Genomic DNA, 15,577 nt, shown 5'->3' with positions numbered 1-15,577 from the left:
TTACAGCCTGAAGAAGCACTGAGGTAAACAGCTCTTCCTGCCAAAGACTGGCTTTCTAAGTTCTACCTTAACTATTGATAGTAACAGAAATTTATTTTTCTAAGTGATGACTGATTTATTCATCAGTCCCTGTAACAGGACTGGTGTTAAACATGAAGCTTTCCTTTTATAGCACTGCAACTCACCTTTAGTTAACTTGTCAACTGTCTCACTGTTGACCTGCCACTGTAACTGTGAGAGAAGCAGATGGTTAGCTAAGTTTTATTGGGAGTTATTCCAGTTAACAAATGTGCTAAATAAAGCACAACATGGTTTTGAAAATGTAATTAAATAGCATGCTCGATTAATTGCTGCCCTGAAAACTAGAGGATTGTGCCATAACAGCGTGCCGCTAACTACCAAGCTTAGAATAAGCATAGTTTGACTGCTCTTTGTCCTGTGCTCCATTGTTGAACTCGCTTATTGAAGTCCAGTTATAAAACAGAGACATTTTTGTGTCCTGGATACCTGTGGGTGTAGAAGGTTACCCACAGCTCTGTTTCTGTTGAAAATTAATACTTGCCCTTTCTGGGAAGAAGGGAATTATTTTCTAGAGTTCTTAGTTTTACACGCAGGACTTTGAAATACTCAAACTGAACTGCAGGACTTCTGCAGAACTGATTCAGCTGTGTGCTCTCACTTCTAGAAAAAGCATTATCTTACAACTTTTTCCTTCTGTGTGGATTTTTAGCATCTTTCCTGGCTCTTAAACGATTTACGGCTAGTAATAGATTCAAATAGTTATTTTCTAAATTATATTTTGGTACTTGAAAATGCTCTTAAGCATTGACAGTTTGAAATCTGGCAATTCAGCTTAGAGTCAGGACTCCTCAAAGATTAATACCTGAGTGCAGAACTTCTATTCTACAGCTTAATAAGTAAACTAAATATTTGGTGAGTGGCTGAGTGGAATGAAACTGTACAAAAAGAGCACAGAGAAAGTTTGGTAAAGCACAGCAGGATGTCTGGGTACACTGAAGTTGTGGGCCAGCCTTCAGGCACCGATGACTGTCCCTCCTGCAAAATTGGAAAGTAAATTATATATACTCAAGTTTCTTTAATTGAGAAGCTGGCAGATCTCTTTGTGAACACAGCATAAGAAATCCACGTAAGAAGCTCCTCCATGAATACTCTTGTCTTCTACGAGGAACTGCCGGAATAGCATCTCTGGTTGCTCCCGTTGTTTCACTATCATCAGCTGAAAAGAGAGACGTACATATTTCTAGGATACCATCACAGTAAGTAGCAGTACCATTTTCCTCTACCTACTATGGAATGCTACTGAAGGAAAACCAAAAAAAGACAAAAAACAACAATACATTGGTAATGACATTTCAGTAGCTGTACTTAGAAACACAGGAGAGCAACTTATGTGAAACCAAGAGCCAGTGTGAAGGAAGGTTTGCAGAAAAAAACTGACTTTTCAGGGTAGTTCTGAAAATCCTGAATGGATAATTAAGTAACAGTTATTAAATTAAGTACGTTTGAGATGCTTCTGCCTAGAATGCATGCTGGAATTCAGTGGCATATTTGGAGATTCCTGGTATGTAAAAAGCCTTTCACAACTACAAGAAAATCTATCACAGCTTGTAATGTTCTTCTGAACAGCTGTGAGGAACAGGCTGACACTGAGAAAACTCTTACCTTCATAGTGTAGGGCTTCTGGTTCTGGATGTGCTCCACTATTGACTTAATTTTCTTAGAGTAGGGATTGGCCAGGTCAGGCAGTAATGTCTGTTAGAATGAAGCATCACAGGTTGGTTGTTACTTTCCAGTCGCATTAACAATTTGTACAAGACTAGCTGCTGGTATTTATGATGTGTATTACTGTGGGTGTCATTCTAACCTGGGTAATGCTTTATCTCCTTTGGGAAAGCTTCTAGAATAACCAATCAGTCTTTAAGCCATTTTTGAGTTTAAAATAATCACTACATTAAAATTCATTATCAGGAAAAGTTCAGGCTACAGGAGAAGCTTTAGCTACCATAGAATGCTTTGTTGCAGTTTCACCAATGCATATTCAGTAGGATTTTAATATGTCATAACATAAGTTTAAGATTCTCTGAAAACTTTGTGAAAGCTGTCTTGGAATTGTCGATAGTTTATGAGCTTTTATGCATTACTTTTGGTGTGTTAACAGCTTCTGCTGGCACCCATTTGTGCTTATAGTTGAATGATGAATGCTCCAAGTTCCCTCAGTCGTTTCGCTAATCAGTGGCCTGGCCTTCCAAAATCATGAGTTCTGAAAAATGGACTGTTTTCCCTCCATATACTCACAGCTTCTGTGCTGATGTGTGCAAAAGACGGCACATTGAAAAGCCCTTGGATGAGTTCAGGGGGCGTGCTGACCCCCAGCCACAGGAACATGCTCAGACCATTGGCCAGAATGAAGGCCCCTCCTTCTGAGAGACGCTCCTCAGAGCAGCGCACTGCAGCTGGCACAGCGTCGCTCTTCAAATCCAGGTTGTGCTGTAGGGCAAAATGTGCGTAAGTTGCAAACATGGGGACTTCAAGGTGAGCGATGCTCTAACTAGACATTGAAAAGTAATAACAACAGGTTTATTACACCTTAGTGGTTCCTTTCCAGATGGAGGAAATCAGGAGTCACTTCTTTTTCAATTCGTACATTACGTGCTAAAGAGCACCTCTCCACAAATATGAAGCTTGAGCACACCAGGCTCGAGCTTGACTAAAGCTGGCATTTTTTATTAGCCAGCTCAAAAACCAGGCTCATGTTAAGCATACAGTGGAGTTATGAGAGGATGCTGGTGGCAGTGACGGATCATGTTACTTCCCTGTTTTCTTTAAACTAGGGGTTCTTCCCTCCTACTTTTAGTTCAGCTAGCAACTACTTCCCTTTAAAAAAACTAATCCAGCTTGGCCATGTAGCAGCTGCGTGGCACAGAGAAAATCTACATCTTTACAGTTGAAAACATCACAGCAATTTAAAATGAAAACAGTTTTACCGACAGCTAACAGATGTGCAGATAACATACTTACTATCGGCAGAAGCTGGGGATAGAAGAACAGCTGTGTATCAGCTACTCCCATAGACATGACCAGTTGTCGATGGTACGCCCTCTCATCAGTTGGAATTTCTGGTCTGCCAGTCAGCACAGTGCTCTTCAGCAGACAGTTCATGTACACTGGCAGCACCTTCATTGCGTCTGGAAGGATGAGCTGAGAGGCAGAGGAGGCTTTTATTTAATATCTCCCATGTGCTGGGGAATGACAGCTGGTCTTTCAAGCTAATAATTGTTTTCTTTCACAATAAGTACCTCACTGGCGTTCTAACACTTGGTCTTCACTGAGAGAAATAATTCATTGCCCAGGCTTGTGATTATTAGAAGCATTAAATAGTACACAAAAGCCTAATTGGAAAACATAGTTTAAAGGAGACTAAAGGAAACAGTGTAAATTGAAAGCCTCCAATATTGTTGGGAGTCCTTCGCTATTAACCTCAGTACTGAAGTAGAAAATTGCCAGTTGAAGTTCAGAAAAGTGAGGAAGAAGCCACTTTTGCAGCACCTCAAAATCCAGAAGGGAGACGGAGTATTGTGAGAGCTGTAAGAAAAACAGAAGTTGAAGGTTTATGGGATTTGAGTTCAGTTCAAGTCAAAGATGAGGATTGTCCTTTGAACTGGAACAAGGTTTGTGTCAGGAACAGCTGCTAAAAGGATTTGAAAGCACCTTACCTTACTGTTTGTTAGTTTTGTGACACCCCCAAATGCTCTGAATTTGTAAAAAGAGTGAGTAGATTACTAAATGTGACAGCATTTGAAAATAAGAGGTGTCTTCATTTGAGAGAATTTTCAAGTAGTGTGGAACAAAAGTAATGAGGGACCCACAGCTTCTTACTGCCTGCTGGTAAATAAAGGAATTAAGAAGTCATATTTTAATCACCATAGATTTTTTTTTGGTAGGAGTATGTTCCTGTCTCAATGTCAGATTTTTAGCAGTAGTGCATTCTTGATATATCTATACGCAAATTCAGGATGCTAACTGGGTTATCTCTGTCTTTTGACAGTAACAGTTGTTACATGTCAAAAAATCAGACCACTACAATTGTTGCAGGAATGGAAGAAAAAAGTGAAAGCTTCTAAGAGTTAGCATGTAATTCTACCAGGAAGAAAAGGCTTTGGCATCTCTGTGGTACAGCTGTCACCTTCCTCTGCAGCACTGTCATTCATCCCAAAACAACAGCCTCTGTATGTTGCTACCACTGCATCCCACTGTCATCATATTTGAAAGAAAACAAAAAGTATGTATGTCTGAAATATTCTTTTCTGGTACTGCTGGTGGTGCAAGCGTGGTTGTTGCATAGAGGGGCTGACATGGGGAGATCTTTACCTGGCTCACTGCTGAGGGGCTGGCACAGTTCTTCCTGTAGCACGCCAGCATGTGTGCTGTCTGACTGACCAGGATGTCTCTGACAACCTTCAGTGGTTGGCTTAGGATAGCTTTAAAGGCTACAAAGACAGAAGAACAGAAGAGCCTGATACAGGTTCTGTTACTTGTTTGCACAACAAATGCAAAGTTCTTATGTCTATGGCCATTGTTTTCTGGCTCTTAAAGCATGTTAGAGAATTTATTAATTTTCACAAAAAACAACAACAACAAACCCACCTCAAACCAAACAAAAATTCTAACAAAATAATACTGTGCCTATACACTTTTGTGCATTACCTGTTTCTAAGAGCCTTCCCAGGCATTTCTTTTGGGACACATATATCTAAAATTTACGATCTAGTTCTCTTTCCAATGTTGTCGCTCTTAAGGGAGATGTCAGTAGCAAGTTACAAATGACTTCCCACTAGGTATCACTCCACCTCCTTTCATTCCCAGCTTAGAGAAGAAAAAAAACAAACAACTTATTCTGACTTTACCTGATTTAGCAAAGAAGTTGATAAGTGCATCGGTCTCACAAGTCTTGTAGACATCAGCTAACTGGGTGCTACAATTTAAGCCTATGTTGTGTATGCGAAGTCGTCTTTGCCCACTTACTGATGTGTAGAGGACAGCACACTGCAACAGAGGAGCCAGATATCTTTCATTGCGATGTTAAAACAAAAATCATAATATTCATAATATAAACCATATAATAATCGTAACTATTTTATGATTTATATTATTACTATTATAGGATTTATAATATAATTATGATCGTAATGTGATAATAAAAATTATAATAATCATCATGCAAGAGCTGCCTACAAAAGGCACAGAATTACTTTTGAGGAACAGCCTGGCTTTTTGGTGCTGCTTCAGTACTATTGAACCAAAGGAGCAACAGATTCAAAATTTTATGTAAATATATTAGACGTGTAAATGCGTTATAAAGTTATTAGTCTTAAAAGTATGACAATAATGATGGCTGTCGGGAAGGCTTAGTGCTTTCTCATGCTACGCTCTGCTGGTATCATCTGAAAACAAGAGACCACTTCATTGTACACCAAACCTGAATATGCCATCAAGAAAAATGTCCCAAAGAAATGCAGCTGAAAACACACTGTATCAGAGATCAGAAGCTTGCTGAGACGTACTCTGCTCATCTTAGCTTTTGTCAAAAGCGACGAAGAAAAACTTGCTAATCTTGGTAAGCCTAAGTGGGGTCCTATTATATCCACCCTTATATCTTGCCTGTTCCATTGTCTTAGATAGTAAAATTTGAGGGATGACTGAAGAAATTGCTTATGACTTCAATTCTACCTTTATATAATGTTAGCATGTAGGAAAACTTCACAAGAATGAAAAGTAAAGGAACTGCACTCAAGATTTCCCAACTGCTAACATTTCACTGGTACTGCATGCATCTGCCTGGCACATGTTTGTTTCCTACCACAATTAAAACTAATTTCATCACCTTGTCTGCAGATACAAGCCAAAACATGCAGGGCATAACACCAACTGCAGCTAAACTAACTGGTCAGCTTTGCACTGCATCTTCCACAAGAAACTCTCATATGAAACTCTCAACAACCCTACTGCAACATCCATACGCCAAGCACTTTTTCCGTCATCGCTGCTACACCAGGTCTCCAGTAAGTGACATCAGACACCCCAAAGTGGATGTTTCACAGTGCTGTATTCATACAAGGATTAACTGCTAACCTGGGAGCATGATAAAAGCTAAGGAGCTTAAAAACAAAAGTTCAGATAATTCTACAGTTTTTGTGAAACTTTTCAAGCTGAAACATTTTCTGTCATTAAAATAGCAAAAGGTCATGAGGTCATGACAAAACATCTAGAACAGTACACAGCAACCTCGCATTATCTGATAATGGTTAGGATGAATCTTCTGCTAGGTATGAGTGTATCTCAAGCACTGGCAATTCAGGCACAGAAAGGTCAGTTTTAATTATTGCCCAATTTACATTTCCAGGAACTGCTGGGATCCCATATTGTGGAATGAGAAGGGAAATACAGGTTTCACTAGCTTTGAAACAGCCTGGCATTTCAAGGTAGCATTCTTTGGCGAGTTAATTAAACATTATTAGTGGTACTACAACACCAGCAAATGTGCACGCTATGCATCACTCCCATCAGTCCTACAGTGTAACATTTTGCAGTCATACTAAAAAAAAAAATCTTGCTCACAGTGTCAATAAATGACACAATGCATTTTTACCTGAATTAAGGCTCCACTGTCCTCATTCAGTTTGTCGTCATGTTTGAACTCTACTGTCACAGCCTTGTCACAGTCAACTGCTGCCATTTCTACATCTGTAGTGTTGTTCATGTAAATAGCCCCAAAGAAGTCAGTAGCCCTGAAGCCTACAGCCAGATGAAAAAGCAAGCACACAACATCCTTTTACAATTTACAAATAAAAAGGATACTGTTTTCTAACTTCAATTTTACTTAATGAAACACCAACTATTTTCCCTCAAGGGTGTGCCGCCTCAGGGGTGCAGTGCCCACCAATCTTCCTTGCTGGTGGCATTTTCTCTCCATTGGGTAGGAGAAGAAGTGAATCTGTGTGGGCCATCGAGGAGCGCAGTGACTCAGGGACCCCCAGAGCCTTTGGCATTACTCACTGGGCCACTCAGTGTGTTTATGCTCTCCCCAAATACTTGCATTTGAAAGTAAGAACTAATGGTCAAAAAGCAGAAGCATTACTTTAATTTGAAGTATTTAGAAAATGAAAACACATGTAAGCTTTGGGCAAACCACACTTTGGGCAAACCAGCTTTGCATTTTAGGCTGCATGCACAATGATCAGGACTGACTGGCAAATTTGCGTAGACGTACACAGTAAGGGGATACACAGCCATTTTCTCAGTCTGTACTTTCCAAAAGGTACACAATGAAGATAAAATGGGCAGCCTGCTGTTACAAGTTTGTATACACTTCTTGCACTGTATTACTTAGAATTCTCATAAATATTTATCTCATATTTATTTTGATTCCCAACGGGTACCATTACCTGTACTTGTTCGAACCCTCATTATTGCATCAAATCCCGTCTTTTTCTCAATGTCCCTCCTGAGGTCAGTTAGGAACTGCGGGCTATCAGAAATGAGCTAGAAAGGTGAAGCAAATGAACAGTTGCAGTTCACCACTGGGTGGCAGCAAACGAGCAGAAACCCAACACTCCCCCTCCCTGACATCACATCTGTTCAGGATTACATCTCTCTTTTCCTTTAATAGAGACGTTATTAACAGGAACAGAGCTGTGCAAGTATCCATCAGTTCATCACCAGGCTTAGACATGCAGAGTTTCTGTTCAGTCACACCTATCTCCAGTAATGTCCATCCAAGCTAAGTTTATATGGTATGGCCTTAAGAATTAGAGTAGCCTTGTGCACTTTACAAAAAATGCTCCTGTCGCTCAGCTCCTGACACAAGGGAAGTCCTGTATTTCCCATAAATATTTCCCTGACATTTAAAACAAACAAGTAGTGTTGTGACTTTATTTTGGTCTTTATTGCAAGCATTTTTATCTAAAGGTACAGAGTAATGGACTTCCCTGCAGATGTCAGCATACTTAGGTAAGTCAATTCAATTTTAAGGTGCCGACCAATCTATACAAAAGTAAAATTACAATTTCAGCACTTCAGTTTTAGCATGACCTGCCATTTCTGCTAAGTAAATTTTCTATGGTTACTTTACAGTTTACAGATAAACTGCCAAAAAAGACTTTGAAATAAAAACAAGCAGTCCCCAGCTGTTACTAGCTGACAAGTTGGGAACTTGCACCACTTACCTGGAAATTGTTGTACCTGTACAGTGTGCCTCCAGTGTACATGGTGACAAGACCCAAGGAAGCTATGTCCACATACTGATTTGGGAAGAGGAACAAATTCACGCAGCAGCCATTAGCCACGCAGTCTCTGGCTAAGGACTCGTAACAGTTCACCTGAGGCTGGAAGAGTGTCTGCACGAAATTAAAAAACAGAAATGCAGTAACATTAGATACTGTTGGCAACCACTCACAATCCAAATGTCCTCCTGAAAAATAAAAATGATGGAAGTTTCAAGTGAGAAGATGTGGATCTGAATAAATCCACACTGCCCCTGCCCATACGTTCCACTGATATGCATATGCATCAAAAACTTCATATTCTTACTGAACTAACTCACTGAACGGGTAGGTAGCAGACTTGATGGGTGGAATTATCTGCATTTCCTTTATAAATGAGGATTTCCTTTATACATATAAATACCTTTTCTTTATCTGTGTTGAGTAGCTTTTTGTCATCTCTGTTTCTCAGTTTTCCCGGTGCTTCAGCAGTTGGCAATGAAGAGTGGAAGATAAACAGTTTCCCAGCACATTCTGCAGCCTGTTACAAAGACACCCATATAGGCATTGAATCTACTGCTGAGATTAACAAGCCTAGTTTTCAGACTCTCTTGTTTCTCTTAGAACAGTAACATTTCTTGCAAAGGTTCTTCAGAGCTAAATAATTCATTTGGAGTCTTTACACTTGATGGATTCCCAAAGCTGGGAATTTTATGTCAGTAAATAATGTAGTCTAACACAGATGTGCTGGATGATGCATTAGAACAGTAATTTCTGCATAGGAAGCTAAAATCTCAATGAGTACAAGAAGTACCTCTCCTACAGGATTTTAAATTAGATACAATTAATTAAAAGGAAATGTAATTTAACAGAAAATACATTTATTTCAGTTCAGGTCATTGTGTTTTTAAAGAGTGACAACTACCCTCCTGTACAAGATTCTGCATTCAAACCTACACTAAAAATAGAAGCAGCAGAACTTGTGCTGCACTTCTCCTTTCACGAAGAAACAAAGTGAATACCAATTTTAGCCGAAGTTTTCAATTCTTATCGACAGCTATAATGAGGCAATGATATTTGCTAACTGGGATGGCAATCTGCTGACAGGAAAACCTGAATTCCAGAGAACAGCAGCAGTACCGTAGGCACCTATGTACTGTAACAAACTTTTCCACCAAAATTTAAGAAATAGTTTTTCACTCGTTATTGAGATCGCTAATTGGCACCTGAACTCGTTGAGCATTAAACTGGGTGAAAGGAAAGAAGAAGGAAAGGGAGTAATTGTTCTTTTCCTGCTCCAGGCTTACCAACACATCTAGTTTAAAAATGCAATACCTGAGACTACCGACACTACTCTGCTTCGGGACTCTTTCCCCTCCAGATCTAAAGATGCGCACAAGATTAGTCCACATCTCAAAATACGCCATGGCATTCTTCTGGGAAAAGTAGAAATTTGTTTGCTATGGCAGAAATGCAATCAAAGACAGTATCTTACTTTTAACAGAGATGAAATTTCACCCCTACTAGTTCAAGCATTGTAGTTTTTAATTACGAACACCAGGTTTTTTTTTTGGTAACTTCTACAAAGCCTTCTGTAAAGAGTGACTGACTGAGCACACACCCATTACTAGTAACATCCATCAGGAATTTTTGGGAAACTGTCTCAAATTACCATTTCAAAAAATGCATTGATACTGAAGAGCAATAGAATCCATTTCATTCTTTTGAGACAAGATTAGCTTTCTTGAACACATGTATGTGCGTATTCGTAATTTACAGTGAACATCCTTGCAAATTATCACTTTCAAGTGCTGAGTTTAATAAAAAAGCTTACTTGACAACTTTTAGGAGCAGCAGTAAAAGAGAATTCACATTTAAGTTTGTTTTGCAGAGGTCAAATACCAAGAAAGAGCATTTTGATAGAATTGGTAACCAAATGTTCTGCACATACACCTTCTGCTACTATGAATAAGAAGAAAATAAATATTTAGGAAACAAGTTTGAGAAATGCTGTGTAATTTTGGTATAACAGACTTCTTTACTCACAGTTTGTGATTTGTTTGTACACAGCTCACAGATAAATCAGCGACTGGAAAACAACTCTGGCTGTTTTTCTGTCCCTACAAATCTTGTGGTGTCATTCTTTTAATGGCAGAACTCCACAGAAATGTCAGCATTTCGAGGGCTATCCCCGACATACAGAAAGCTGCTGGGGATGCATTTGATCCACAGTTTCATTTTCAGATGTATGCATGCTGTGAGAAGCTGGCAGTTCAGTAGAAACCCTCCCACTCCCCACTCAATTCTGTAGTCATAAATACCTCATTTTGTACAAAGTCAGCAGAAGCTGGAGAATAGGCAGAATAAAGCTGCTGTATCTTACTCCAGTTCTTAATCTGCCATTCAAACATACAGAGACAACAAATCTGTGCAAACATCCCAAGTATCTAATGATTTTGTAGTAACTAAACACCTTTTTCTCGCTCAAATACTGAACAAAAAAAAGAGCTCCTGCTCTCCATCTTTCCCTAAACATCCTTCCAATATGGAACAGACTCTTGTGGGACCTGTTTTCCTCGAGAAGAATTTGAAAACAGATGTGCCAATCAGTGTTTTCATTTCAACTAAGAAAGTTCATATGTGCTGTTAGAATAATGGAACATCAATGCTGGAAACAGTCATTTTTCTCTTTTCCATTGCAGTTTGTAGGAGGACTCATTACTGCCCTTCAGCAAATGGAATTTAGGTAGCTTATCAAGCCCAGTCCTAATTAAAGAGCTGCTTCTGTTTGAGAGAGGAACATTCTAACCTTTAGCGCCTCCATGCCAGCCTGGATAACAGGAGCAAAGATGGTCTCACTCTCATTAGTGTCTGCAAACATTTCAGGAATCTGGTCCAACAAGCTACAGAAGAGGAAAGGATGAATGTCTCAACTGCTTAGTATTTTTGATAACCCCCCAAAATGTACCAGACCACGTCTTCACAGAGGAAGATGTTTTTCATCTTTTCCAAGCAAATTAAAAAAGAATTTTGATTGTTCAATCTCGTTTTGAATTTTAAAGTTCTACTGAATTGCATTACTCCAAAGCTGACAACATAAAGGATTACACATTAAGGTACTGATCACATACATAGAAGGAAAAACATGCAACGTGGCACAAAGGCACAGCTCTCTCCCGTTTTTGAAATGGCACAGCTAATGATGCATGGTTTAGAGCTGGCCTAAATAGGCTTCCAAATTCAGCATTGTGGAGTTGATAGCACTTTCGCTTTGCCTCAGAGAGGGAAATGCAGGACTTCAAGCATCCAGTGACTTCTGAAGCATTTCAACAAGCACATGCTTGTTGCCCAGACTCTCCAAGACAACTAGCTAAAAGAAAAAAGTGCTTATTATAGCATCTAGATCTTATTCAGATATGGAATAATTGTACTTTACTTGTTAACAACAGATCGTGATTCCTGGAAGTTAACAAGGAAGCCATCCAGCAAAGGAACAAAAACTTCTCCAACGTCTGAGACCACCATCATCTGAGGCTGAGCTAAGTTACTTTTCACATTAAAGAAGTGGAGGACCTTGTTGTAAGTGACAAAACCAACTCGAATTGCTGAGGATTCTTCCTGTTCTTCTCTGTGAGAAAAATTAAAAAACGACAGTTACAACTTTGAAACTCTGGCCTTGAAATGCAAGGCTGCTGCAGATGGCTGGCTGTATCAGGTGCAACAAGGAGAACAACCACCAAGAAGATGTAATTAATTATCCCTCCTCTAAGCAGGAGCTACTCTGCGATTAGCAGCAGCATCGCTATTAGTATTAATTGCACCCTTCCCAGGTTTACAGCCCTCAGTGTAGCAAAAGGTGATCCTATTAAAAAAATTGGTCCCAATTACATGTGCAGTAGCACCTTCTGTTAGTTTCACAAGTTTCATCAAAAAAAATTCAGCTTGGGAGGGAAAAGATTTTTCTCATCTATAATTTTCAATATTCACGTCAATACGGAATGTTAATCCACGACTGTTTTATGGAGACTGTGCTGGATGAGAAAGGGGCTGCTCTGATCTAAGAGAAATCAATATTCTATATTGAAAACATTCCATAAAGAAGTATTTTAAATAATTTCTCCAAGATACTCTACAACTCACTAAGAGGTATAACTTCTGAGTGCACTTTTCTGAACACTTCAAGCACTCAGACACTACTATTTTCTTAGTGACACTATTAACAGAGATCATTCAGGAACTCAGGACATACAGCACTTTCTTACTCACAAGAGAAATAGCTGCATCATCCACTGGTCCCAGAGTTCTTACATAGCATTCTTACATAGCATTGCCTCTAGGACAATTTTAACAGCACTCTGATCTGTGATGGTCTGCACGCTTTGCACAGCCCCATTTTTCTTCATAATTTTAAAGATCAGTTGCAAACACAGCAGCTGCTTACCTGTGCAGCCAACACACAACACTGTTCTTCAAGTCTCAAAATGAGATCTCAGTATCACACATGTTCAAATGTTTTTAAGTTATGTGTCTAAAAATCACACTGGCACAACTAGTTAGCCTGACTTTCTGAGCTCGTGGGCATAATTTCTATACATGCGTTTCTAAATCTATCTCTAAATAGTCAGGCTCCTGGTTTAGAATAAGTAAATTTGAAAATGTTTATCTTAACATTTCAAGCAAGCAAACACTGTGTTTTCTGCTGTGCTACAAGTCTGCAAAAGAACAAAACCCTCTGAGCAAGAGGTCTTGGAGCCACCTGGCTCAATCCATTTGCTAGTTTTAACTTCTCAATCCTCATCCTCTTCCAGGCTTCTCTGCCACGCATCTTTATAGCAGTGCCCCTTTTCATATTGCTTTGATACCAAGAATTCTTTTCTCTTAAAGAATTTGGACTCCCAGAAATCTGAGCACAGGGTGAATTCCCAGCATGGGAACTGCAGCAAGTCAAAACTACAAGCTGGGATTTCATTAATAACACCACTAGAGTTCACTGCACGAAAGGAAAAGAAAGAATGCTGCATGTGCAATCAGTTCAACAGATGCTTTCTGTTTGCACAGCAGTAAACCCAGACATCAATTTAAGATTCTCAAAAATTGCCAGCAATGTTAAAATTAACAAACTAACATTTGGTCACTGTCACCTATAAAATGCTTGTATTGTAAATTGTGACATTTCCTGCTTTCCTGAATTCCCGCACAGCTGCATGATAACTGTAGCACAGGAAGTTAAGCCAAACACATTTATGTTTCTTTACCTGGGAAGTTTATCGAGAAGAGTCTTCAGCTCATCGCATATGAGTTTAACAAGGCCACTGTTTATATTTCTGTATGATACATCAATCATGAAGATATAAGCAGGTGGATTTGGAGGCTTGTTATTCTACAGAAAAAAATACCATTAACAGGGAAAATTAGACAGTGCCCCGTCAAAAAAGATTTGCAAATGGTACAGTAAGGCAATCTACCTACAGTGTTCAGTCATCTGAAGAATGCTGTGGATTAAAAATAGTAATCATGACAGAAAGATGATGGATTGGTAAGGTCCACCCTTGGAATAAAACAGTATGACCAGAAAGTAGCATCCTACTAGCACACAGTATTTAAAGGGCAACAGTTGATTAAACTGTTTAATTGTTTTAATACTAACATCTTCTAATGGAATTCAGTTATTTAAACAAATTTGTCTTTGGATTTTTACACACAATAATCTTGCTAATAGGAATATTTCAATTTGGTTTTGTTAAGTGATTTCTAACCATTCTGGAAACAGAAAACACGACCCAAGTATTGAACCAGAAATAGAATATCTCAGTCCTTAGCAGTACTAAGCATTGATCATCTGCATCCTGTCTGGCTGGCTGTCTTGCTTTCTCATGCCCCAGTGCGTTCTGAACAGCTAAGAAAGCTGTGTTTTCAGGAATAAGCTGGTCTTCTCTAAGATAATTAAAGCATGAGAGCATCATGTTCACAGTATGCAACTGCTACATGTGCAGCACTGACGTGGGCTGGTATGGACTCCTTTGGGCACAGCTTCTTAGCCACAGTCTTATGTAAACGCACACAAAGTGTACGACACTGTCACAATATTCTGTAAGTAATACGATGATGAAGGTTTTGGTTTTAGTTTTAAATAAAGCCATGTCATGCTTACAGATGGACCCAGGAGAGGAAGATCATACAGAGCGTAGACAGCAACAGTAGCCATCATTGGTAGGAAAAGTGATATTAGTCTTGTGGCAAGCCTACGTCACTGAGACAATGCAGTTATTAGTTGGTGTTGATCTCAGGACAACCCTTCCATTATTGCTACATGCGGTGCTTCATAGCCTTCATGTAAAGACTTCTGACCACTAACCAACCACACTTGCAACAAATAGACTTCAGAAAACTTTGTGTAAGAAAAAAATCGTCTGTCCTTTGAATTATGACTTACTGTAGTCTCGGAACACTTAACGCTAATCATTATACCCTTGATCTCACCTCATATGAATCATGTAAATCAAGATTAACTCTTGTCAACTAAAACCAGACAGTATTTTTAAAAGCTCTTCTGTCTTCTGTATTTGGATTCTAGTTTCATAAACCGTATCAAACACTATGAAATTTCTCATAGCACGCTGCTGTTTGTAAAGAATCCCTGCATAATTTCTGACAAATATATGGCTGAAATGAGAACTTGTGCTCTTGCCACATCCGCTTAGCAGGAGCACAATAATGCAGAACAGCTGTTATTTGTTAACATTTTTTGTAGCTGTTCATCCTTGTCATTTGATAAGCGCAAGAGGAAATGATTTTTCAGTTTTGGTCTTAAACTGATTTACAAAAGAATTAAACGTTTCTAACTTTAATGTTAACTTCTCTAAAACTTAGCATTTCCACTGTGTGTGCTAATTTTGTAACAAATTCTTTTTTTCTAACATTCTACTTCATCTGTGAAACAGGCTTTTGCAAAATGAAGACAAACCACAGTGGATGATTTATCACAGAAACTCCCTGATTTGAACTATATGCCGAAAGTCACTGTGCTGGTGAATGTGTCATGCAGGGTTACAACTCCAGAGGAGAGAAGAACTAAAGCTGGCACAAAGCTACTTAGTACACACGCTTTCAAAAGTCTAGCTGCAGAAATCAGCAAAGCTGAACCAACACTGATGGAGCTACATGTAACTGGGTATCCCTCATGCTACACATGTAATGCCCACTACTGTCACTGAGTTGCCATCTTGTGATCTGGGGTTTAACCCAGATCTCAATGGAATCCATAGAAGCAATCTCAGCTATTTCATTGGATTTTAGAG

General features: G+C 39.1%; 1 protein-coding gene and 1 long non-coding RNA gene across 8 annotated transcripts in view; one reads left to right on the top strand and one right to left on the bottom strand.

The window, feature by feature from the left end:
- Nucleotides 1–1,076: 1,076 nt before the first annotated feature.
- Nucleotides 1,077–15,577, bottom strand: part of SEC24D (SEC24 homolog D, COPII coat complex component) — a 116,689-nt gene continuing 102,188 nt past the window's right edge. For 6 of the 7 annotated variants that reach the window (XM_042870420.1, XM_042870419.1, XM_042870418.1 and 3 more), the window contains 13 exons: nucleotides 13,535–13,659; nucleotides 11,716–11,907; nucleotides 11,089–11,182; nucleotides 8,704–8,820; nucleotides 8,244–8,414; nucleotides 7,464–7,560; nucleotides 6,668–6,813; nucleotides 4,926–5,064; nucleotides 4,390–4,508; nucleotides 3,040–3,219; nucleotides 2,317–2,508; nucleotides 1,684–1,773; nucleotides 1,077–1,237 (listed from right to left, as the gene is read on the bottom strand). In XM_042870420.1, coding sequence (XP_042726354.1) covers nucleotides 1,097–1,237; nucleotides 1,684–1,773; nucleotides 2,317–2,508; nucleotides 3,040–3,219; nucleotides 4,390–4,508; nucleotides 4,926–5,064; nucleotides 6,668–6,813; nucleotides 7,464–7,560; nucleotides 8,244–8,414; nucleotides 8,704–8,820; nucleotides 11,089–11,182; nucleotides 11,716–11,907; nucleotides 13,535–13,659 — 1,803 coding nt within the window. In that variant the 3' untranslated portion in view covers nucleotides 1,077–1,096. The other variant, XM_042870423.1, reaches the window with a different exon arrangement.
- Nucleotides 2,142–15,051, top strand: LOC122179541. Its single transcript, XR_006178728.1, has 3 exons — nucleotides 2,142–4,300; nucleotides 5,914–6,080; nucleotides 11,729–15,051. It is a non-coding gene; the product is annotated as an uncharacterized LOC122179541 (long non-coding RNA).

Source organism: Lagopus leucura, unplaced genomic scaffold, assembly GCF_019238085.1.
Source record: "Lagopus leucura isolate 7727_CA_CO unplaced genomic scaffold, USGS_WTPT01 Super-Scaffold_100004, whole genome shotgun sequence".
Taxonomy (NCBI): domain Eukaryota; kingdom Metazoa; phylum Chordata; class Aves; order Galliformes; family Phasianidae; genus Lagopus; species Lagopus leucura.
The sequence above is the reverse complement of the archived record's forward strand: the minus strand, read 5'-3'. Positions and strand labels throughout refer to the sequence as shown.